Here is a 25,405-nt window from a genome sequence, read left to right on the forward strand (position 1 = left end):
ATTTTATTTTTTTAATGATTATCCTCTATTAATGGGCGGACTCTGTAACCCAATAGGATTGCGTTTTAAACCCGTATCCAATGACGTCACACCAAGCTTCCTCCCGTCGACCAATAGCGAGGCACGTTGTTGCACGCACCACATTTCTGCAATTCCGTTGTAAATAAACGAATGACAGGACGTCGCTCAAAGTGGTTTTCGTTCCGAAATTTCCTCAATTAACCCCGAACGCGATCTTGTGTGGAAGGTAAGTTATCTGGGGCGTGAATGATGAAAGAATGAAAATGTATTTGTTTTTTTTATTGTGAAAGAGAAGCAGCACATCAATGGATGGCTAACCGCCACTTCTTCTCATGCTAATGGTCATCGCTACATCACTTATCACTGCTCGGCATTCATTTGACTTTTTTTTTTTTTTTCCAATCTCTCTCCACTAGTTTTAGACTGTATCCTTTCTTCCAAACACAAACATTTGATAGACATTTCCCATTTTAGCTGCTGGCGGTGCCCAGTAGCCAACATTGTTGCCGCCGTCGGTAGCCATTAGCCGCTAGCTCAGCTTTTTAATAACAACTCAAAATATGTCACTTTTGACCCAAAAGGCGAGTTTCCAATTTTTATTTGTGCACCATTTATTGTGATTTGCCACCACGCAGTTGCCCTTAGCAGAAGTATAAGTAAAGAAGTATATTTTCTACTAAAATTTAAGTAGTATACTTGAAGCATACATTTGACATACTATACTTCAAATGAGTACACTGATGTATACGTATACTCAAGTATACTTTATAAAAAATGTTTTATAAGTATAGTATACTTTTATTTTATTTTGGGCAACTTTGTTATTGTGGTGGTCTTTATATTTAGACTTAGATTGTGTCATCTTGTTCTTTCTCTTTATTTCTCTTTGTTCTTATTTTATTTTGATTTATTTGTTATGAAAAATTGCTGTATTTGCTGTGGCTACTTGGAAAAAAATAATCTCCCGAAGGAGACCTCCTGAGGGATCAATAAAGTTCTACCTAAACTAACCTAACCTGGTATAGAAGTAAACTGTGCAAAGGATTATGGGAGTGGGTGGTTAATGGTCGGAATCTGACTTTTGGTGTTATTGTACACAGATTTACTTTTAGGTAAGTTAAGGTTTGCAGTAAATAGTATTTGTTACCTTTATATATAGACAGAAGAAAAAGATAAACATTCAACTTTACTTGTTCTTTTCATTCGGTTTTGGGTTTTTGTTAATGGTTTCATGTACATGTAGAACTATGAAATGTAAGTCCAAAGAAGTATCGGATCAGTATACTTTTTCTATACTTCAAGTACATATATCTTAGAATCCTAATATAACTATACTTAATTATAATTATTATAAAAATGAACTATAAGTATAGTATTTTTTGCCAAGGGTGATGTCATTCCCACTGATTGATTTTTGATTCGTCATCCTCGCGCAGAAGGATTCGCGAGCTCCGGTAAACATCGTGGCCAATGCCGCAGCATCTATTGGCAAAAAAAGGTTTGGACTGTTATCCAAGTGAGGCTTTGAAAGTGGAATCCAAACGTGGAAGGAGTATTTATGGATCCCCCGTCGGTAAGCATGCCTGAGTTGCATAAAGAGTTGCTGGATCTTGTCTGGGGAAGATCGCCCAATGGGGGAGTGTCTGCCTCGATCTTCAGGAGATGGACTCAAGGTTGGATGCTTTAAAGTTTATATATTTTTTTATAAATTTCATACAAAAAGAATTAAACCCCGACTGTTCTTGTTGTTGATTTCAGGGTTTGTCTTCTGTGAAAATGAGCATTCTGCCCTGGAACAGTTTGAAGGAGGACCCTGTGCCGTCATTGCCCCAGTACAGGTAAAAAGTATTTTGATAAAGAGCACAATGGTGGAAAGACTGATGTTTTCTACTGCAGGCGTTCCTTTTAAAGAATATTCTCTTCAACCGAGATAGTTCTAACTGGAGACAAATATCAGGTGATTTTACTACAAAACACTCAAGCGTTGCTTCATTTAAGTTTACCTCACATGCCTTGTTGTTCCCGCCAGAGGAGGACCAGAAAACAGCCTTGTGTTCGACACTGAGTGAGATCTTGGAGTCTGCTTGTTTCAGTCCCTCTACAGGGTTCTGTCTGGTCACCTGGGCTAAAGGGCAGAGTCCCTCTAGTACCACACAAACGGTTGCAGAGTCGCCAACGCAAATGCAGGCCATGCCAGAGAGCAGTCAGCCATCGCAGGAGCCGCAACCAAGTCAGTCCTTTTGCACTTAACCTATTAATTGAATCAGTTATAAATAGTAATAAAGTGAATTTTTAGTTTAAAGCCTTGTTATCTTTGCAGCTACAATTCGGTCAAATTTTAAGAAGATATTTGCTTTTTAATAGTTTTTTCAAAGTTGAGTCAAAAAGTTGCACAAACACAAAATAACTAATAGAATTGTAGTATTAAATAATATTTAAAGGTACAGTCAAAACTAAGATTATTATCAAAAAAAAAAAGAAAAATTAGAATAGCATAAAAAAGGCATGATCATAACAAAATGCTTTCTTCTTCTTTTACCCTTAAATAATATAAATTGTGTGATAATTGCTTCTTCTAGGCAAAAACAAGTGTGTCATTTAACAATAATTGTTCTTTTTTCTAGCTCCATTGGCAGTCGAGGGCCTTGACTTCGAGCGTTTTCATAGTGTTCTTCAGTAAGTGACCGACATTTTTTTTATCCTGTAATTTTTTCATGAAGATCCCATATTTGTTTTTTGTCGTCTGCACAAATTGTCACGTTGAACTTGCAGATTATCTGCAAGCTTGCACACTCCGCACTATTTCGATTCTAACTACATGTATTTTGATTTGACAAACACTTTTTGAGTTGTCAAAAGTATTGAAACTCAAAAAAGTATTAAAAAAAAAAAGTACAATATACTAAAATATTGTATCCCAATACGATACTCATCAAGAAGTTGTTTATCGTTGTTATCATAGTTAATTATACAAATTTAACATGTGGTTCTATTAATTGTTCCATGTTGTAACAGAGGTTTTGTTTTGCATTTGTCTTTTTTTCTTTTTTATCCTTTTTTCCCGAGTATCCGTATTAAGTTGAATAAAATTTTGAAATGGCTGTTTTTTAGATTTCACACCTCACAGAGGTCCAGGCAACCGAAGACCATGATTTTAAGCGTTTTAACTTGAAACTAAATGTTCTTTTCTCTCGCTTTGCAGGAAGCACACTTTCATGTCGACATCCGAACTTAGAGAAGAGTTGCTGTCGCTGCACCAAACCTGGAGGGGGAGCTGTGGAGTCTTGCTTTTCCTGTACTCTGTCATCCTCACCAAGGTAATATTGAGCGATTAAATAACCAATAAACGCATAAAAGATGTGAATCATCTTAACTTATAAATGTGTTAAAGTGTCTACTGAATTTTGTATGATTTATATAATTTGTTAAACCTGTTTCGAGGGAGATTTTCACCATCATTTTTTGTCTGTAAAGGGAATAGAAAATATAAAAAATGAGATCCAGGACACAATGGAGCCCCTCATAGACCCAGTGCATGGTCATGGCAGGTACAAAAAAAACTTTTTAATTCTTCTACATGGCACATATTTGGTGTAACTTTTAATTGATTTAGTTAATTGATCTTCTCATTTTAACTCATCTCGCAGTCAAAGCCTCGTGAACCTTCTCGTCACCGGTCATGCAGTGTCTAATGTCTGGGATGGAGACAGGGAGTGCTCTGGAATGCGTAAGAGTTCTTTCAGTTTCATTTCATCAGCTTCCCATACAATAAAAAACGCATTTTTAATCTTCTCCACTAGAGGTCAGTAAGTGACTGATCTCAGATGTAAAGCTCTGTACTGGGAATGAACGACCCTGACAGTCTGTTTCTGATGCGCCTCTGTGTTGCAGAACTACATGGTATTCATAAACAAGCCTCGGTTGGGTTTCTCACACTCATGGAGTCGCTACGATATTGCAAGGTAAACACCAACACATGGCCTGAAAAGAAACGCTGCGGGATTTGAAATACATATGGACGATAAATACTTTAATGTGATTACATTAAATTTGATCCGTCTATATTTCTGTTCCAAACATTAATACGGCTTGTATCAAAATATTGTGCAGCTGCAAAGGAACATCCAAAGATTTAAATGAATACGATGGTCAGGTCATAGAAAACATATGCAGTCCATCAGTCAATGTATTAAAAATGATTACAGTGAACACAATCTGTACAGAACAGCTGTTGTCCAATCAACAGATGATGACAGGGTCTTATTCTTCTAAGATGGAGCACTCAAAGTACATTGAGTTTTAAAGTAAAAACGTACTTTCTTTCAAAATGTTCTGTTCTCAAGAAATAGTTTTCAAAGCTTATGTAACAAACGAAGCTGTTTCTGCTATTCTGATCTCACGAAGAGTTTGTTTTTTTTACCCAGGTTGGGGCATTCCTGAAGTCTCCAAAGTTCCCTATTTGGATTCTTGGCAGTGAAACCCATCTCTCTGTGTTTTTCACCAAGGCAAGTTCAACACACACATTGTTAATAAGAAAACATAATTTATAGAGATGGTCGGCGTCGAGTGTAATCCACCGAAAATATTTAATAAAGCGCAGATCGGGTATCAATGTTTGAGCGAAAGAGAGGCAGGAAAAGTGCAAGACATGGTCATATATGGCCAGTTTCTGTTTTCCTGGCTTTCCACTTGTCTCATAATTTAAAACTTAATCCCTCAGCTGCCGCTCAGTTGTCTTAAACTTCACATCACAGACAATGTGATACATTTCTCTGGCAGTCACTGATTATTGTTTTATTGATATGTCCAAACTCGTTCTGAAAATTGCTGTTTAAAGTCAACAGTACCTGCTCCCTTGCTGAAATGGGGCGACTGCATACCGATCCCTGAGTTCATTCTCCTCTTTAACTCTTTTCCTTCATATTTAAAATATGTTCTGTCTAATTGAAATGCGTCTAGAAAGAGTGTGTAACACAACAGTAGACACTAGTGAGTGTTGCTCACATGCTACCCATTGATTAGCCACTGAAAAAGTCAATGGACAAATGTAAAGATTTTGTGCAGCTACGCCGAGTAACATCTTCTCTTTGATTTTTAAAAGATCCATTTTATAAACTGTTGGTCGGAAAAATGTCACCAACTCTAAAAAAATTATTTTTGAAACAATTTTAGTTTTTTGGATGCCTGTGGAAAAATGCTTCAGTGGTTAAATCATAAAACATGCATAAAATAATAAGACAGTCACTTTATGATTGTCTTCTTTTCCATTAAAAGAAAGCAGGTTTAAATAGGTTTCCCAATATTTTTTCGAAAGAGATTATGGGGTACAAATGTTTTCAGCCTCATTTCTGAAGTCAAGTTCAAACTTCCCATGCACTGTCACCAATGACTTTTCAGTTGGGGAAATACCAATGCAGCATATTACAATGAAAAAATACAAAAGACAAAGGATGATTAACATAATAATAACATCATCCTTTCACTCCACTCCTGCCCCCAAATTCATTATTATAAAGTCTAATAGCACGAGGAATGAATGAGTCCCTGAGTCTATTTGTGTTGCATCTGCTTCTCTGCTCACTGATGACAGTGTTCAGAGGATGACTGTCATCATCCATGGACAGTAGTTTCTGCAGCTTCATGCCAACCACAGAGCCAGCCCTCCTGATTTTCACTTTGTCTTTTGTTTGCCCTTTGTTCTTGTTCTTGTTCTTGTTTTTATGAAACTTGCTGCGAACTGGAATCCCAATTTCCCGAAGGAGATCTACAGAGGGATTAATAAAGTCAATCTATCTATAAACAAATTATAGAGCATAACATCAAAGCAGTTTTATAAGATATTTTGCTCATATTTGCGTTTTAGGGAACGTCAACTAGAACTTCAACAATACAAAGGTAGAAATGAAACAGAATATACCTCAATGTTGGAGGAGAATTATCCTATTATATGTGTTTATTAGTCTTTGTGTGCTTTTTTTGGTGCACACATTGTTTTTTGGCACCTCTGAAGTGACAATGAAGTCTGACAGTTACCTACAAATAAATACATTAAGGTTCAGCATTAAGGTTCAGGTTACTCCAAGCCTTGTAAGACTGTGTTGTTACCCTCTTGTAAAAATGTTTATAACTGGATGTAATTTCAGATAAATCCATACTAAAGATAGTTTGCATATATATATATATATATATAAATATATATAATTTTTATTAAAAAATGGCTGAAATGAATTATTGATTTCTTTCTGGCCTTATGTAGGAGTACACTGACCTGTTCCTCCTCAGAGTCTTTCATCAAAATGTTGAGTTTAAAGGTCAGAAAACTGTGTTTTGAGAAACCGCTACAACAAGGTTACTCAAATTCCTACAGGGGATTCCTTCAGGGGGAAACCATGAGGTCATGTTGCAATGATTAAGACGTACACATGTATGACGGAATGCACACAGGACACATAATGAAGACCTTAAAGGTTCACTGGGCTGCCTCGACTTCAATGACGCGGCGGATGTGTTATTCATCAGCGCCGCTGCAGGTTCATAAGTGAGGGCAACCAAACCAACATGTTTATCGTCTGCGGCGAGGTAACTGTATATATCGCCGTGGCCTACAGTTCAGAGGCAACTTTCTCCCGCCAATCGATTCTCCCTGCTGAGGTGGGGGGGCCCAGAAAAGATCCCCACCAATCAACTCTGTCATAATTCCAACCTTCATTATAGCATTGATTAAAAGCTCGGTTACATGCATTACACGAGAGCCCGCTGGGCCAGTGAATCAGTGTTGATTCGGTGACGGCCAAGTATAGCCGTCATGCATGTGCAATGGTTTACCAAAAAAAAAAAAAAAAAGGTTGCCGGTACCATGTTAACAGACAGTTTGTAAACGTGTACATATTAGTATAGGGAACCTAATCCTGATTAGAGTTCTGTGGCGGATTCAGGTGGATGGCTTCCTCGCGGGGATTCCAGACTTCCCATCTGGATCCATTTGCCGGGTTGGAGACAGGGAACATAAATACACACACGTGCATGTGTCGTGACGTATACGGATTACACCCAAGTCTTCAGGAAGTCATGGAGCTAGATCTAAAGGAGACAACGCGAGGTCACCTCCCTCCGAGACGCCGACGGATAAATACTTCTGCACCAAATTCAAGGCTTGCTGGAAGCGAGCCGCTCCGCGGGACAAAAATACATGTTACCTGGTTATGTGGCTTTTAGAGCCAATATAGAGCCATTCCCACATTAGCGGATCATTCGATCTGTGGCGCTGTGTGAGTGGCTTCCTCTGCAGGCCACTTGGGACGGGTGTGTATTCCCCCGAGTTGCCGTCAGTGTGACTGTGGCTTTCAGACTATCTGCTTAATGGCATTAGAGGTTTTATCTAATCTACGTGCACAAAGGCCCGTTCCGCCTTCTCCGATCCCGACCTGCACCCTCCACACACTGTCTCCTGTTGTATCATTGTGTGTGTGTGTGTGTGTGTGTTACACACAGAGAGATAGGGTGTGTGTATGTGACATGTAACCGGATCTGGGGTTTTTTTTGTTTTTTTTGGAGTGGCTGAGACGGTAGAGGAAGGAGAAACTTAAAAAGGAGGCAGACAACAGGCTGTGACAGTGAACAGAGGAAATGATGGATGAGCCATATTGTGGAGTTTAGGAAAGGATTTCTCTTTCTTCTCTGTCTGTCTGGAGAAAAAATGGAAAAGTACTCAAAAGACGTTTCTTCCTGTTCGGACACAACAATGTTTTTTTTCCTGATCTGAAAAACGTGTTTAGAAATTGGCATTTGTGCGCAAAAATGCTAACAATAAGTTTGACTTTATCATAAATCTCTTTAATAGTGAAGCGTTATTGATGCCAGAAGAAATAAAACTTCATTCCCAGTTCCATAACCTAAAAGTTATAGTTCTCCCAAAATCCATATTTTACTCATTTTCTACTCGCCATCACGTCGACTATGAGTTGGGATTGTTTCCAGAGTAATCTGTGTCTTCTTGGAGATACTGGCAGAAATGCATGATTATGTTGTGACTGGGGCTTACTGGTCTTCTTCTAAAAAGATACACCAAACAACCAAATACTTGAATTTCGGGTGAACTATAAGGGCAACTAATGTCAAAACACAACCTGAGTTACTCACAAGTTTCAAAATGTTAAAGTCTTCCTCTCCAAGATGCAGTAAGTCCCTCATCATGACCATGTTTTGAACTTATTACTTTATAAAGTTTGTCTAAAATCTTGGCAAACCAAAGGTTACGAGAGGGGATTCCATTATTACGTAATAATGACTTCACTCCTCCTTCAGCCAGATGTAATCCCGCCCCACTTTGTTTGTACAAAGAGTTTCTTGGACGTGGATACTTCTGGGGTAGACTGAATGTTTGACCAATCACAGCAGAGTGGGTGTGATTATAGTAAACAAGATTTAATCTCCAGAAAAACTGAGCGTTTTCAGTGGGCGGGGCTAAAGATCATTGTAAATATTTAAATGAAAACGGATCTTGACGGGTATAATGGAGGTACAATATGTTTTAAGAGACAGTTAAATCTACACATTAGTTACCCTTTAAGATCATGCAAGAGGCATACATTTTGAACATAGTCCTAGTCGTGGACAGAGGGGAAAAAACATTAATTTATCTCTTAATTCATACAAAGATTGGCTTAAAAAGTTACAAAATCACTAGAATCCATTTGATTCCCTGCCATCTCCTTCTTCCTGATTCATTTTTGACATTTTTATACTTAATTGCCTTCTTGAAAACCTGGTGAAAGGCTTCGTGGGTCATTATATGAGCAAGCGTTGCAGGCGATCTACTTTTGGGTGAACCGGAATAGGTGTTTATAGCTCTTTCGGTCCTTGTAAAATGACTTGGTGGGCTGGAATTGGCCCCACCGGCCCTGAGTTTGACATGTGGCCTACGAGAACCAGACTCATGGAATGAGAAAGAGAGGGAATTTAAGAATAAAAGATATGAATGTTCTTGGGGATCTTGATTATTAAATGGCATCAGTGTCTCTGTGACATCTCACGACGTCCTCCTGGTTCGTTAATGAACAGTTGGTGGGCTTAAAAGCCGCCTCGGTTTTCAATATTGATCCTCGCCGTTGAGTGATGAGGTTCACAGACGGCAACAGATCTTGGTCTCGAGGGATTGATGCCGTTTTCTCTTCAGAAAATGCGCGTCTGTGTACAGTAGTCCGGTCCCGGGTCAGTGATTTACAAGGAGGGGAAATCAGCCTCTCTGGCGCTGGATGTCCCTCAAGACTCCCAGTTTCCGCTTTCGTGTAGACGCACTCGTTCTGCGAATGTCCTTCAAGGATTAGACGGCGGAGGGACGGGAAGCACATGTTCAGACGCTAATTGATGGACCGAGTCAACTTGCAGCCGTGAAGCTCTTAAGAGAAAGTTGATTATTTTTAGAAAACGTCTGTCGCGGTACATTCAAGCGAGATAAAAAGTCATTCTAAGTGACGGCGATAAGTGTGTGATCTCGGGGTGAGGGCGACACAAAGACGCACTCCGACAAAGCGGTGTCTGTTGACGGTCATTAATAATCCTTGACAGGTCGGACCTGGAGCCTTTGTGTGCGGTTGAAAAGGTGTCTTCCTCAGTGTGTGTGGCGTTATTAAACCATCAAGTCCCCCAGGGTTGTCGTCATTGTCACGGGGTCCCATCATAGCGCCATAAAACTATCCTCTGGTGTCTCTTCCTTTTCACCTGAGACGACGGCCTTTCAAGTGCGAGACGGCTCCATTAATCACCGCTTTGTCCCGTCATATATCAAACGGATAACCACAGATGATCCTCCTCTTACACGACGGAATATTCTGTTTCTTTTGTGCCGTCGCTTGTATGCACAAGAGACGCCAAGTAGCCGAGGACGTGGACGACAACAGAGGGTCTTTACACATTGCTACCCAACATGGCCGTTTTTTTGCCGAACAAGCCAGGAGACACTGTCCCAAAGATCTGTTCTTTGTTGTCTTGAAACTGATCCAGCCTCTGACTCGCTCCGGCCACTCAGAGGGTACAATAGCGCTTTGGAAGTCCGACAGAGAAAGAAACTCAAGTAAAGTCTGCCTACCTTTCTTTCAAATGTTGCTACCTGTGTGTGTGCCTGATAAAAGGCGAGAGGGGGGGAAAAGTCCAAGGCCGGAAAGAAAATACTTAGAGTATCCCAGGAAATGGTGAACTGAAATGTAAGTGGCTGAAGAATGTGGGAAAGTGCAGCGGGGATGTCCGGCGTGTTTGAATGAGCCGTTTGGCCTTTTTAGTTGAGGTCTATTCTGTCGTACAAACAATGTGAAGTAGGAGGGCTTCGATAAGACTGTAACTTAATTCAATTGGAGAATGTATACAAACAAGATTCAAACAAGCTGCATTCTGTGAAATTGGTATCGGCTAAATTTCAACTGGCATCATGTGTAGTTTGTTGTTTTTTTTTTAAATCGGTAATTTCTAGTTAAGACAGGGTTTTCACTCTGAAACAAAAGGAGCTCAATCATGTGCCAAAGACTTTTGGTTACTTTTTTTGTGTAAACTATTCAAGGCAGTAGTGTCAAAACTTTATTAAACTTAAAGGCCAAAATATATAGTTTTAAAAAAAAAAAAAAAAAACAGGAAGAAGTTGTACATATTGAGTACTGTATTTTCCGGACTATAAGTATCTCCGGAGTACAAGTCGCACCAGCCATAAAATGCATAATAAAGATGGAAAAAATATATATAAGTCGCACTGGAGTCGCATGTTTGGGGGAAATTTATTTGATAAAATCCAACACCAAGAACAGACGTCATCTTGAAAGGCAATTTAAAATAAAAATAGAGGCAACAACAGGCTGAATAATTGTACGGTATGTTCACGTTACATGACACAACTGAGAACGTGCTTGGTATGTTAACATAACATATCAAGAGTTATTCAGAGAACTATAGCATAAATAACATGCTAAGAAGTTTACCAAACCATCCGTGTAACTCCAAATAACTAAAATCCAATGAAAGCTTCATCATCGGTGTCACTTTTAAACAACTCCGCTAACTCCGGAGGTAGAAGATGCGGCGCTTCCTCTTCTACGTCGAAATTATCAACACAGGCCTAGAGCGCCCTCTTGCAGTTTATGTAAAAAAAAAAAATCTGAATCAGAATTATTTCTATTGCCATTGTTGTTGAAGGGTTCCACTAACTATGTAAATGCTCTGGTACATTTGTGCAACATTAAACATGACAAATGAAATCTTAAACGTAAATAAAAATGCAGTTAAACTCTTTGCATTGTGCAGAGTAGAATTGAAAAGACATTTACAATACTTGTGTGTACAATCATCCCTTAATATGTCTTAATATCAAAATGAATCTGACGTAGTCAGTTTTGAGTACAATCACTTCACAGGCCGCATAAAATGCATTGGAGGCTGGATTTGGCCCTTTGGCCTCGAGTTAAAATTGTCCTTTTTTTTTGTTCATCTTAAAATAGAGATCAAGGCAGATTTCATTATCTTTCTATCTGGTTCAGGAACATTATGCAGGGGTCCACAAATGAAGCCTTTGTGTGTCGTCTCCGGTATCAAATGGATGTTTGCGGGGTAGCAGGTTTAATTATTAGCCAGACTCGGTCTGTCTCCACTCAGACACCAACACTGATGATGTCATGGCACAAGGAAACAAACACACTTCCCCGCTGAGCATGTTATCCTCATGACATGTTTCCCAACTCAGCAAGGTCTTCCTCAGGCCTCTAATAAAAGCCAGATCAAAGACGGAGGCGCAGGCCTATCATCACACACACACACACACACACACACCAATTCTCATTTCGGCACCGTGTTCATGCTAAGATGCTCTTGTGAGTCAATGTTTATTCTTTTTTTTTTTTTTTTTCAACTTTTACGACTACCTGCAGAGGAGCCGTTTGTCTGAGCGCGTCTCTGTTTTTCTTATTAGGTAGCGTTGACATCCTGTGACAGTCGCACAACCACATGATTTACCAGAATGGGTTCCTCCTCCCCTGGGTGACACTAAACACTATCTAAGGTTTTCTTAACAAGACTCGTGGATTAGGGGATTATCCGGAACGGCGCGGCGTCAATTCGGGTTTTCAGCACCTCGTGGCAGTTTTCTAGTCGACACCGAGGGGTCGGTTTCCGAGAACAGTCCGTCTTTCTTTGCGGATAATCGATCAAAAATATGTTTTTTTATTTTTGAATAATGGTTTCTGAGAATTCCCTTCTTTGGCTCACGACATTCCAAGTGTAGCGACTGACAAAACCACTCCGAGATTAATGAAGCTAGCGAACGTTAACACCTCAGATCCCGTCGGTGACAGATTGTTGCGTAGGCATGTCTTCCTTCATCTGTGTTTTCCTTGAACCTTCAGCAGCTGGGAGTCATCTCTCCTCCTCATTGCCCCCCTTTACCCTCTTCCGACTCTCGCCCTCCATCTCCCTAAATAAGCCCAGAGCAGTAATGTGTGGACGGTGAAACTTTAGCTGCTTGTATGGATCCCAGGATCAGGCTTTAATGAAGGCCATGAACAGAGATAAGACATGTTCCTCCGCTCTGGATCAACACAGCTGATCGTCAATTTTCCTAAATGTTTCTTATCAGCGAACTCAATTCATACTTTATTTAATGTATTTATTTAATGACAACTGGTGTCGATGGTCGAGAAATCGATCTATAAATATTCAAATCATTTTTATCATGCAACATATAAGAAGTTTTATTGAACCTTAGATAGAAAGGCACTGGCAAAGTGCATACCACCCCCAATGAGCCCGTTTGACCTTGTCAAAAGAATCATGTTGTGTTGATTCGTGCCAAAACATAAGTGTCTTGACAGGAAGTAAAACTCTAAAATAGGCTTCCACTGATCCAAGATATCAAGTTTAGTTATCATCTAGAAACCCCCAGTTACCATGAAATAAATAACATATTTTGTCAGTATTGATTGTATGCTGTGTTCTTAATATTTCCATTTTATTTTTAAAAAAAAATATTGTATTCCTGAGCGGATCAGGGAACGTGAGCAGCAGCAGTTTAACGCCATACAAGTGAACAACAATCTCTTTAATATCTTCTTAAAGACATTTCCCTGAAAAATGTAGACAAAAACTTCAACATTTCTGAGTAATCAAGAATGAATTGTATACATTTCATTTTTGAAATGTTAGCTTAACTCCGTTACCAAGTTTTCTGAATTCAGGAAATCATCTATAAAAAATATAATTTAATCAATAACACGTTATGTAAGTACAAGTAGTTGATATTGACTTTCCAAATGTATTAATATGATTTCTTTAAAATCTTCTGATAAACATTTTACTGGAATTCTCGTTAGATATATTTAGAAATATTACTTACTTGGTAACAGAGAGACACAATGAACTAGGTGTGGGTGGTCAAGAAATCAATATATAAATATTTGAAACACTTAAACACTTTTTGTTTATTTACGCCAATACTGAAGTGTCTTGACAGGGAGTCAAACTAGCTTAGCTACGTAACCAAGTTGTCAAAAGTTATCATCTAGAAACACCCATAATATTGTCAAATAAATACTGAATTTGATTGTGTGCTTTAAAGTTTATGTTTCCATTTTATTTTTTCATTTATTTAGCTAGTTCTGAGCATAACCGCGCATGTGAGCAGCAGCAGTTAGAAGCCATACGATTGAACAGCGATTTCTTAAAAATAATTCTTATCGACATTTCCCTGAAAATGTCAATTAATATGTTCAGAACCTGAACTTATTTTGCCAACATATACAGAGAAAAACGGTATCTTGTTGACGGAGGTAATTTTTAAAATAGAAATCACAGTGAAAGCTTCAATTTTTTACTGAATGTTCGATATTAATTCGCAGAAAAACGTCTTAATCCTGACATCGACAAAAGATTGTCTGATGTCAGTTGTATTCTGATATCAAATATTCAAGATATATTCTCATGATCGTAAAGGTCCAGAAATCATATTTAAGTTAATCAAGATATCTGGCTCATCATCGTCGATTCACATGTGGTAAAAAAAAAAAAGAAGTAAGTTTTCTGTTATTTCTCGGCTCCTCCTGGCAGCACTGTACTTTCAACACTCCGCAAACAAACAAACACTCGAGCCTCTCATAAATCATGGTGTGTATTTGCAGGACCTGATTTCCTGAAGGGGTGTTTGGAGTGAAAACAAGCGCTCGCACTCTATCAGGAAATCAGTTAATAAGCCAGTGATTGCACAGCCTTTTCAGATCATATACTGTAACACGTGTACATGCTGTCACACCCCCAGGTTTGGACCAGCATGCTTCTGAGCCACTGGCTCTGGGGGGAACGAGACGGGAGTGTTGAGACCTCCTGGGTCTCGTTAAGATGCTGCTTTTTTTTTCTTTTTTTTCACTCTCTCTCGCTGCGACATGATTGTTATTTTTAATCTACAGCAAACATGGGCCACACTTTTATGCTGATTGCAGGTTTTTATGTTTTCCGAGCACATTATGACTGATGCTTGATGACCTCAATGCATTCTTTCCTTTAACATCATTTTTCTTTGTCCTTCATTTCTATGATTATCGCAGCGACTCCGATTACCGTAGAGGAGTAAAGAGCAGGCCTGGGGCCAGTCGGGGCCTTGAAAACTCTTGGCTTACTTTTGGCTCGACGCTAACAACACTTTTAGTCGAGCAGCGTGAGCTAGAGTTTGTTCATGAATCATAGAACTTGATTTATCGTTTTTTAAGAAAAGTATTTTCATGACCTCCTTGGGGGAAATATGTGCCATCTCAGTGCTTATTTAGGTATTTAAAACGACATTATGTATGTTTTGTCATCAATGTAAATCAATACTTACACTTTTTTTGTCATTTATTTTACTAAGAACATTGACAATTTTCACACAAAGAAATATTTGTTTTTAACCAAATATCCATTGATTTAATTAGTAAGAATATGCTATACCTTGATCAGAAGAATATAGAGGTATAATATGATGGATTTTTTTAAAGTCACCTAACTTACCTCCTTGGGGGAGCTATATTTATATGTAATTTATATATATTTATATTATTATTCAGGTTTTATGCCTCTTACTTTGATATTTTGTCAATAGTTTAATTAAGATACTTTAATTTCAGTCTTTATCCTGCCTGTTTATTGTTATATTTCATTGAATTTTTTTTGCACTACATTATTTTTGAATTTTGTTATTTTTAGACGTGTTTATCTTCGCTGGTCAGAATGTGGATTTCTCTACTGAGATCAATAAAGTATCTTATCATCATCATCCATTTCATTACCCTTAGTGTTTTATATTTCTTATGGCATAACCCTCTCTAAAAATAAAACGTCTATATACTGCATATTTGTAGTTGTTTTTTATTGTCAGACAAATGTGTTTTGTTTTCCTTTTTTTGCTGATGAGACATTTTCAATTAGAATTCCAGTAGTTGCCTCAGGTTTTTTTTTATGTTGACCCATTAATGAATTCCATTTCCTTTCTGACTTTCCTTCTCTACAGGAGATGTCCCTGGTGGGTCCGGAGTCTCTCTCCGAGCAGGCCAGGAGAGTTTTCCAGTCATTTGATCCTGAAGGTAACTATTAAAAATGCATGCATGCAGAGACATTAACATTATTGTTTTCCTTTATTTATTATTTTTACAAAATAACGTTAGGTATCTGGCTTAGCTGAATGCATTTCAATATTTAATTAAAGACAAGAATCTGCGACAAGAGGCTAAAAACTCCCAAGTTATCAGAAAAAAATACATGTTTTGATGATAAAATGTCACTGAATTGCTTTAAAATGCACATTTTTCTGACTTCTATTGCACATAAAAAGAGTGTATCACAGAAAAACAACCTGAACTTTAACATAAATTGTAGCAAAGACGTGCAAAATGTTCGACATTCTGTAGATATTTATGTTGGCATCGTGTATTATGGTTTTGCCTGTGAGTTTAAATACGCAATCCGGATCGATTCGACACGGATCATACATTTGTTATATATTTTTTTTCTCCTCATTTCCTTCCGACACGCAATAAAACTTCATGGATGTAAGTGTTGTTCTGCTGGATATAGTACAAAGGTCTCCCCTGGTCTCTACTGTTGTTGTTCGAGTCGCCGGGATCAGCTTCTCCGACAGCTGAGTCAACCTTCTCCAGCCTTTTTTCTACTCGTTTCTGAAATCCACGCTCTTTGCTTTGAGTCACTGGGGGAAAGTTAACGAAAAAAAGGACGAAATGAGCGTCGGATGAAATGAAGCCGTTCTGTGACGTCTCTTGTTTTAATTTAGAAAATTCAATTGAAAGTCAAGACAAGAGGGAGTTTCAAATAGCTCTTCATTTGTGAGGATAAAGCATCAAAAGATCAACTCTCATTATCTCGTTTGTGAAAGATTACACACTCGTTTCGTTCTGGGCCGGATTATTCGTCGCCGCCAAACAAGAATCGTCTGATTCACCTCAGCGACTCCAGCAAATGCTGAAACGTGACAGCCGGCCATCTTTTCTTCATATATCTCCCTTTGATTAAAGAAGAAAAAAAAGCAGCTTGTTATGGTTTCCAGAGCGTCCTGAGGAACACATGCTTCTTCTCACACTGTGGATTAACTAAAACAATTGGAAGAGATTTCGATGTGTTCACCACATGTCTGAGCTTTGGTGTTTTTTAGGACAACGCTACAGATCTTAAGACGAATCCAACTATCGTTAATCTCCGTCCCTGATGGTCGACATCTTGACGTCGAACACAACAGATATATCTTAACAACAGCCGAGCCTAAATATGCACGAGAACGTAGAGAAAGAAACACATGCGAGCATTTAAATCTCCTTAAAGCCTCTCAGGTAAAGCAATTATCTTGTCCGTGGAATGTAGGTCAGAGAAAGAAAAAAAGGACCAAAGGTGTGTTTTTTTCGGAGTTTTCTTTTTTCCCTTTTTCGAGGCGCCTGTGACGTTCGGGTCCCGTATTGATGGAGGTGAAGGTTTAGCCTAATTTACAAGTAATTTGCTGAAGTTGGCATCCTGTGTTCTGGCCAGGGTCATTCAGTGCTCTCTCTCTCTTTTCTCTTCCTCCCTCTCTCTTCAGATAATGGCTTCATCTCCGAGGCTCTGCTGGAGGACGTGATGAAAGCCCTTGACCTTGTCTCGGAGCCAGAGTAGTAAGTGCTTAAATGTCCAATTGTATGTGTGTGTGTGTGTGTGTGACACCTGTAGCGCCTCCAGAATTCTCACAGTCACAGCCGGGGCGAGGTCAGAAAAACCAGTCCTCAAGTTTCACTGCTGCTTTAAACCGCTATAAAAGTTGGACCGACGATTTATAAAAGAAAGTGAAACGACGACACGGGCTCCGAGCGAGATCGTTAACAACAGGAAGAAAGAAAGGGGGAAAAAAAAAAAAGAAGGAAGGAAACGCTTTAAAGCGCCTCTTCAAACAGAAGCACGTTCTCATCGGAGAGGCTCTAAGCCCCCCGTAGCCCACCGAGTTACCGGACCACTGATCTGTGCCGCCGAGACCCCCAGATGGCACATGCATCACACCATGACTCCTAATCATTTTGGAGGGGGGGCCACACGTGGAGTCGTGGAAATCCCAGAAGAAACGCTCCATTCAGGAGACACACCGCACCAAGAAGATGTCCTGTACGGCTGACAAGTCAGCTGCTTCCACTTGTGGCCAGGGAACAGGATTTAGCTTCAGGGACTTGTCAGAAACTAACCGTCTCATGTTGATATTTATGCTTTTGGACTCGCTTACCTTGTTCTGCAGATACATAAGCATCAGTGCTTTAAATAGTGGTCCTCAAAAAAGAAAAATATTATTCTTATTATGCCCAGTATTCTGTTACAAACGTCTGTAAAGTAAGAGAATGAAAACCTATTCAGTCTTGACTAAGCCCGAAATACGTTTAAAAGATCATCATAAATCATGGATTATGTCGTGTGTTCTATGAAACCAGCATCTTTTATCTCCAGTTTCTTTTCATGAAATCCCCAAAATAGTTTATTTAAAAAGCAGATGGAAGTGTCTTACATTGCTTAATGTATGTTTAAATGTCAATGTTAATATATATTTACACTTTTATTTTTACGTCTTTTTTAACAAGAACATTGACAGTTACGGTACATGAAGCAGAAGACATCAATCAAACCCTTGCAGGAGCCAAGGTCCCACAGGAAGTGCATGTTTATTCATTTTAGTTTGGAATTTAAAATGATTAAATGATGTCAAACCAAATGCTACACTTGCTAGCTAAGCTAGTCGATGGCAGTAGCTGAAGCGAGGTGAAAGTAAACACTTTGTATCTTCGAATATTTAAAATTCTCCTATTACACAACAATTTAAAATATCAAAGAGTACATATTTAATGACTAGAAAATGCTAAATGTTGTGCATTTTTATTATTGCATCTTTTCCATGATGGGGTGGTTAAAACAAATTCATAGGGATTTATGCCTGAGATGGTAAAATATAATTTAACTTTCTTTAAAAAGGCTTGTTAAGTGTAATTTGCGCTCGGTTTGTAGAATAAAACTATACGTTTAATATCAAAATATATCAGTGCAAGTATACATAACGACGACAGGATATTACATTTCGAGCAATTCTTAAATTACTGAGGGTGTGTATCGGAAAGAATTAGATGATAAGATACATATCACAATACACAATACAAAAAAAGAATATATATTATACTATATATATATATATAGTATTGTCCGAGTACCTGACTCTACACGTTACTGCTTTCATTTGTTCTAAAACCAAAATATGTCCAAACATCAGCTTTAAAAGCTGCTGGAGTCGACTGTATCCTCTCGTCCTCAGTCATCGTCGGTATCTCTTAGGATTTAATTGTTCCTTTAGCTTCGGAAGACTTGACTACTGCTGCCATCTAGCGGCAGGAGGTTTAATTGCAACACAAAAATGAAAAAAAGGCTGTAAATATTTGCTTGTTTGTTATAAATAAGAATGTAGAATTATTTGATTTTAAACACGCTGTATTGAACTGTAAACCATTTAACTTTGGTAAATGATAAAACAGTATTTCAAGCCTATTATAATAATAATAATTGATACAGTGTTGTTGAATGTGTATCGTGGAAAAACAAACCATATCAATATTTTCTAACACCCCCAGTATCCACTGCACTTTACTGTGAATATCCTCACGACGTCCGTGTTAAACCAATACTGTCACGATTAATTATTATATTCGTCTCCCAGACGAACGTAATCCATGCGTCAAATGAGTCGGAGAAAAAAAACCGAATCAAGAGGCAACATCAGCTGATCAGTAAACGTGACGAGAACGAACACGCACTTGATCTTGTGACCATTTTAAGATCCTCTAGCAAGCCTTTCGTTTAGCAAATTATGAGGATCTCAACTTTTATAGCTGAGTCAGAGTCAGAGGAATCCACGACCCGGTCTTAGTGTTTGGCCTTACATGGGCAACGATGCCTTAAAAAAGTCATATAATAACACTGACCTAAGTCAAAGGAATGTCTGGAGACTGGTAAGTGCACCCACTGTTGTCCTGGACAACCCTCGATTATTTTTATGTTTCATGTTTTAAACCCCCCCCTCCTCTCTCTCTGCTCAGCGTCAACATGGTGAAGGGTAAACTGGATCCAGAGAGTCTAGGGATCATCCTCCTGGGTCCCTTCCTGCTGGAGTTCTTCCCCGAGCAGGTAACGTGCGAAGCATCGACTCGTAAAATAAGCAATTGAGGGGAAAACGTCTTCTGTGGAGCGTGTTGTAAAACCTGATTCTATTTCTACAGGATATAAAGGTTGTTGGTTCAGTAAATCAAAAAAAAGAAAAAAATGTTTTCTCGAGCCAAAAAATTCCTGCAGTGTCTCACGCAAACTCTTGCGATGATTCCCGGCCCCTCAAAGATTAGCAACAGCATCCCTTTTCTATAGACCTGTGTTAAAGTGATCAGGGCTTCAGGGACGCGGCGGAGCTTCTGGCCCCGAGCCGAGCAGAAATTATACAACCATTAGCCAACTGGACACGCACTGGGATCCACGCGGGACCAGGGCCGGGGGTTAGGGTTTCATGCGGAGCAGCACAGAGCTCGCAGACAACACACCCCTATTAGCATGAAGCACCTCGAGGTCAGAGATACTCCAACGTGTTATGACTGTCTTTTATTTTTGGGAAAAGCTGCGGCGTAATCCGAGAGTCTGTCCTCGGCGGGGGTTGCGGGATTTTATTTAAGGTCGGGGATGACTGTTTGATGAAGGAATGTTCAAGGGATTCGGCGTCATTAACGTGTCTCTCTGTTCGCAGGATTCAGGGATCCCCGACTCGTTCACGGTCTACCACTACAACGGTCTCAAGCAGTCCAACCTCAACGAGAGGGTAAGATGGTCTTAAGATGGTCTTTAAGACACGCTGACGATGGTTTCGTCGTGGGAAGAGACCTGATGATGAATCATGAGGAAAAACTACAAAAACAGAACTGAAAAAAATCATGTTATAAAGTCTAAAAAATGACATTTTCCCATCAAGAAAGTTTAAACAATTAGCCAAAAATAACGTCCATAAAAACGGACATTCTGGGGTCACAGTGAATCATGTGAACAAAAAGAAATGTTACAGAAATCTGGAAAATGTAAGTAAGTAAGTAAGTAATATTTATTTATATAGCGCTTTTCTAGACCAGGGTCACAAAGCGCTTAAACAATCAAAACAATACTTAAAAAAGTATATACTTTAAAGATCAAGATAATACTGAGAACAACACAGGAGTTCCAGAAAATCAAGGAAAAGCCTGAACAAATAGAAACGTCTTAAGATGTTTCTTAAAGGAGTCAGTAGATCCATCAAGCGCAAAGAGAGGAAGATCGTTCCAAAGCTTAGGAGCAACAGCCTGAAAAGATTTCTCTCCTCTGGTCCTGAACCGTGTTCAGGAGCCATAAGTAGATTCTGATCCACAGACCTCAGAGCCCGAGCTGGGGTGTAAGTCTGGATCAGATCAGTGATGTAAGGAGGAGCCTGACCATGAATAGATCTGAAAGTAAGAACCAGAATTTTAAAGTTGATCCTGAAAGAATCAATGAAGAACATGACTTCAGAAAATGTGATTTTCTGAAGTCTGAAAAATCTCCCCAAAAAACATTTTCTCAATCAAAGAAGTTTTAAAAAATGCTAAAAAAAACGAACGTTGATAAAAAAATGTGCAGTTTTGGTCACGTCGGATCATATGAACGAGAAGAAATTTTGCCCAAATTTCCTAAATGTTATTTTCTCAAGGCCTCAAGAATCTAGAAAAAAAGTTTTGGGGGACAATGCTGGATAAAAACGGGGTGAGTGCACCAAAATAAAGTTCAGCTACAGACAAACAAAGTAAAGTTTGCAAAACTTCGATTTTCTGATGTCTGACAAATCAAAAAGAAAGTTTGAAAAATTGCCATGAAATGAACATCTACGAAAATGGGGGAAAAAATGCTGAAAAATCAAAATTTGGGTCACAGTGAACCATGTGAAAACAAATAAATGTTTAAAAATTAGATTTTCTGAAGTCCTGAAAAGTTCTGAAAAATCCCCAAAAAATGACTAACGTCCATAAAAAAAACGGGGAACATATGGCAAAGTTGGGTCACATGGCAGATCATGTGAATGCAAAGAAATGTTCGTAAATTTCGAAAATGAGATTTTCTGAAGTCAGAAAAATCCGGAAAATTAAAATTTTCAATCAAAAAAGTTCGAAAAATTGCCAAAAACGAACATCAATAAAAATTTGCTCACAGTTCACCACGTTCATGTTTTTGTTGTTCATCTTTTTGTTGTATATAAAATTACAGGAGCATTGTTTTGCGGCGCTTTGTTCTGCTGGCCACGCCCATCACGAGTTAGTAACACGGCTGATGGAAACACAACAGTCGAATAAAAAACTCAAACTGTGTAGTGGAAAAATACCATTAACACGAGAGCAGTAGTTCTACCCTGAGTCTCTCCAAAATGACTGAGCTCCTCACTCCAGATTCCCTTCAGGCAAAACTTATACATATATATGTTCAATAACTGTCCAGATTTTGTGACCAAAGCAGTTAATTTTAATTTACGGACTGAGCTTAGCGGCTCTGTGTGGTGCATTCAAGTGTCTCCGTAAAAATCCGACAAAATTAATTGACTCTCTTTTTGAAGAAAACGAGATTCTTTTTGCTTCTTCTCCTTTTCGTTTTTTAACCTCAGTTTCTTGTTATTTATTATGACACAAGAACCGTCACCGACACCGTCTTGGCATCAGTCATAAAAGCTGACAGTTACAAGCAGAAGGACCAGTAGCCGTCACGAGCCTAATCGGCCGCCGCTCATCCGAACCATCCACGTTTCCCTCGTAACTCTTTTTTCCACACGAGGCCCACAGTCAGTGATGAATGCTCCGAAACCCCTCGGCCCATTAAGGAGGCTTTTGGGCTCGACAGATGGATGTCAGCGATTGCAGTCGCTCAGATCCGGTCCTCAGGAATATCACTTTCATCATCTGTCAAGTTCCGCCGGCGTGGGAACCTCGCATACCTGCACACGTGCCCGACACACACACACACACACACACACACACGGACACAGGAAGGGCGTCTGTGAGCTTGCGACGGCGAAATTCCTTTTCCATGCTGGAAAATGAGTAAAGCAGACGTGCAGAGCTGAGGCTCCTCTCGTCAAGAATCTCACCGTCGACTGCAACACCTTCAGTTTGGTGTCGATCCAGGAGGTGGAGACGTTTATGAGGGACTTCTTTTGAACGCCTTGATCTAATGTGACACTTAGACGTCACAGTATTATTTTTATAGATGTTTTTGATACACACAACACTGTCAATTTTTGTTTGCTTTCAAATCATATTTTATATTTATCATAGTTTTGTTCAGATTTGTGTTGCAATTAAACCTCCGGCCTCTAGATGGCAGCAGCCACTATGTCGTCTGCTGCTAAAGGAACAGTGAAATCCCGTGAGATCCCGGTGATGACTGAGGACGACAGGATACAGTAGACTCCGGAAGCTTGTAAAGATTATGTTTGGACATATTTTGGTTTTGAAAACAAATTAAATAAGTTACGACTTCGTCAAGAGTCATGTGGTCTGTAAATTCTGCAACACCAGAGTCAAGTACTAGAACAATATTACAAAGATCCTGGCGATGACTGAGGACGAGAGGATACAGTCGATTCCAGCTGCTTTTAAAGCTGATGTTTGGACATATTTTGGTTTTGAAAACAAATTAAATAAGTTACGACTTCGTCAAGAGTCACGTGGTCTGTAAATTGTGCAACACCAGAGTCAAGTACTCGACAATACTGCAAATATATCCTTGTTACTACAGAATATATTGTATTGCTGCCCCTGTATCGTGGCACCACAGTCTTGCCAATACACGCATCAAGTGTTCATAAGGTGACCTATAAAGATGTCAGTGTTTAAGATAAGGTATGAATGGATGTCATCAATTAAGTATATCCACATGACTGAGGACGAGAGGATACAGTGACTCCAAAGCTGATGTTTGGACATATTTTGGTTTCAAAACAAATGACTTTCAAAACAACTTCGTCAAGAGTCATGCGGTCTGTAAATTCTGCAACACCAGAGTCAAGTACTCCGTAGTACTACAAATATATTCTTGTTAATATAGTACCACGATATATTGCATCATATTGCCAGATACGATATATTTCAATACACATCATTTTCGGAACACTGAATTTTACCAACATCTTGTGATTGAACTATGTTTTGGTTACGTTAATTCAACCGAAAACACAAAATATGTCTAAACATCAGCTTAAAAAAGCTGCTGGAGTCGACTGTATCCTCTCGTCCTCAGTAATCGACAAATTTCATTGTTCTTTTAAGTGCGGAGGACCTTATGACTGCTGCCATCTAGTGGCCTAAGGTTGAATTAAAATGTAAAATGTGTAAATTGGAATTGAATGTACACTATATTGAAATATAAACGGTAAAGTAACTACGATGAGTACTTACAGATGCAGTAAAGCGTTATAAAAGTATTTGTCTCTGTGGTCGCAGGTGGAGTACGTGGAGGGCACGGCGCTGGTGCTCGGCTTCGAGGACCCCATGGTCCGCACGGACGACACCCCGGTGAAGCGCTGCCTACAGACCAAGTGGCCGTACGTGGAGCTGCTGTGGACCACCGACCGCTCGCCCTCCCTCAACTAGCACCCACCGGAAGAAAAACCTGCATGTGCCAGCGTGGACCCCCTTCCTCGACCCCCCCCAGACCCCCGACCACACACCCGGAGGACACGCACTACGGATGAATGACGGACAGTCTCGGACCAACCTTAACGCCTGAGGTCCTTTTTACTTTTTTTTTTGTTCTCTCCGACGAGTCGCTAACTCGACGCTTCATAACTTCACGAGTCACTCGATGAACGACTGTTGTCATAGTCGACTGTTTGAAGGACAGAATCTACCAAAGCCTTCCGCCCGAGAACACTCTCTCTCTCTCTCTCTCTTTCTTTCTTTCTTTCTCTCTCTCTCTCTTTCTCTCTCTCTCTCGTCTCACCGTCACTAAAAAGGTGTTTACAGCAAACATGTTAATTCAAAAGAAAAAAAGGGACCAACATTCACAAGGTTTCTGACGTACAAAGACGTGCAGTGGAGTGCACCCTCGTTTTAAGTGCTCATGTATTTATTATCGCACTTAAAAGAATAAACACCTCTTTTTTTTCTGTTCAAGTTTCACGCTGGTTTTTGTCGCTTTTTTTAAAGAAAGAGAAAAAGATTTTACACATGCAAAGAAGAAAAACAAAGGAATTTGTGTTTAATAAACGTATGTTTTTTACGTGTTATTTAAAGACACAGGTGGGTTTAAGTAGTGAATTCCTGGAGTGGGCCGTGACCTGGAGACACATCTGTGACCTTTGAGGTACAAACGGTAAGAAAAATAAATGTTTTGATTTTAAACATTAAAACTTCTGATAAAACTGCCTCAATTAATAACCATAAATGTTAAAAAAAAATGTGAATTTTCTAAATGTAAGTATTTTTTATCTAAATTAAAGAATCTTAGGCTTTACTTGAATTCGTGTTAATATACTTGAGTCCAAATTAAATTAAATAAAAAGATACAAAGTGTTTTTTTTTAAATACACACAAAGTATGTTAATGACCAAAAAGTATTTTTGTCTTATTAAATGTAAGCATTTTGAGAGTTAACAAAATTTTGATTGATGTAACTTAAAATGGGTTTCACTAGTGATGGTCTGATGAAGCTTCATGAAGCAGTGTCATTATGTTCAGAGTCCACTAGATGGCGGTGTCTGCACTATTTTCCTTTGTTTTAAACAACTGTTTTAATGAAACATCATTTTTAAACTGGTGGTTCAAATAAAGACACTGTTTCATGAAGCTTCGTC

The 25,405-nt window shown here is 39.1% G+C and overlaps 1 protein-coding gene across 1 annotated transcript; it reads left to right on the top strand.

Annotated features, from left to right (window-relative positions):
* Nucleotides 1-124: 124 nt before the first annotated feature.
* Nucleotides 125-24,729, top strand: mindy3 (MINDY lysine 48 deubiquitinase 3). Its single transcript, XM_087813255.1, has 16 exons — nucleotides 125-247; nucleotides 1,458-1,694; nucleotides 1,780-1,859; nucleotides 1,918-1,978; nucleotides 2,051-2,251; nucleotides 2,646-2,697; nucleotides 3,224-3,338; nucleotides 3,496-3,569; nucleotides 3,669-3,748; nucleotides 3,913-3,983; nucleotides 4,446-4,526; nucleotides 15,530-15,602; nucleotides 17,102-17,174; nucleotides 19,620-19,707; nucleotides 20,312-20,383; nucleotides 24,054-24,729. Exons 2-16 carry the CDS (start codon nucleotides 1,580-1,582, stop codon nucleotides 24,201-24,203), a joined length of 1,386 nt encoding a protein of 461 aa, XP_087669381.1. The 5' UTR covers nucleotides 125-247; nucleotides 1,458-1,579; the 3' UTR covers nucleotides 24,204-24,729.
* Nucleotides 24,730-25,405: the final 676 nt, after the last annotated feature.

This window comes from Callionymus lyra, chromosome 17, assembly GCF_982586985.1.
Source record: "Callionymus lyra chromosome 17, fCalLyr1.hap1.1, whole genome shotgun sequence".
NCBI classification, from domain to species: domain Eukaryota; kingdom Metazoa; phylum Chordata; class Actinopteri; order Syngnathiformes; family Callionymidae; genus Callionymus; species Callionymus lyra.

What these genes read in the sequence shown, in the direction of transcription:
- mindy3 (XM_087813255.1), top strand. Translation starts at nt 1,580, where the DNA reads ATGGATCCCCCGTCGGTAAGCATGCCTGAGTTGCATAAAGAGTTGCTG. An exon ending in AGTCGCTACGATATTGCAAG is followed by an intron (nt 3,984 to 4,445) that starts GTAAACACCAAC and finishes TTTTTTACCCAG; the next exon opens with GTTGGGGCATTCCTGAAGTC. An exon ending in CTTGTCTCGGAGCCAGAGTA is followed by an intron (nt 17,175 to 19,619) that starts GTAAGTGCTTAA and finishes CTCTCTGCTCAG; the next exon opens with CGTCAACATGGTGAAGGGTA.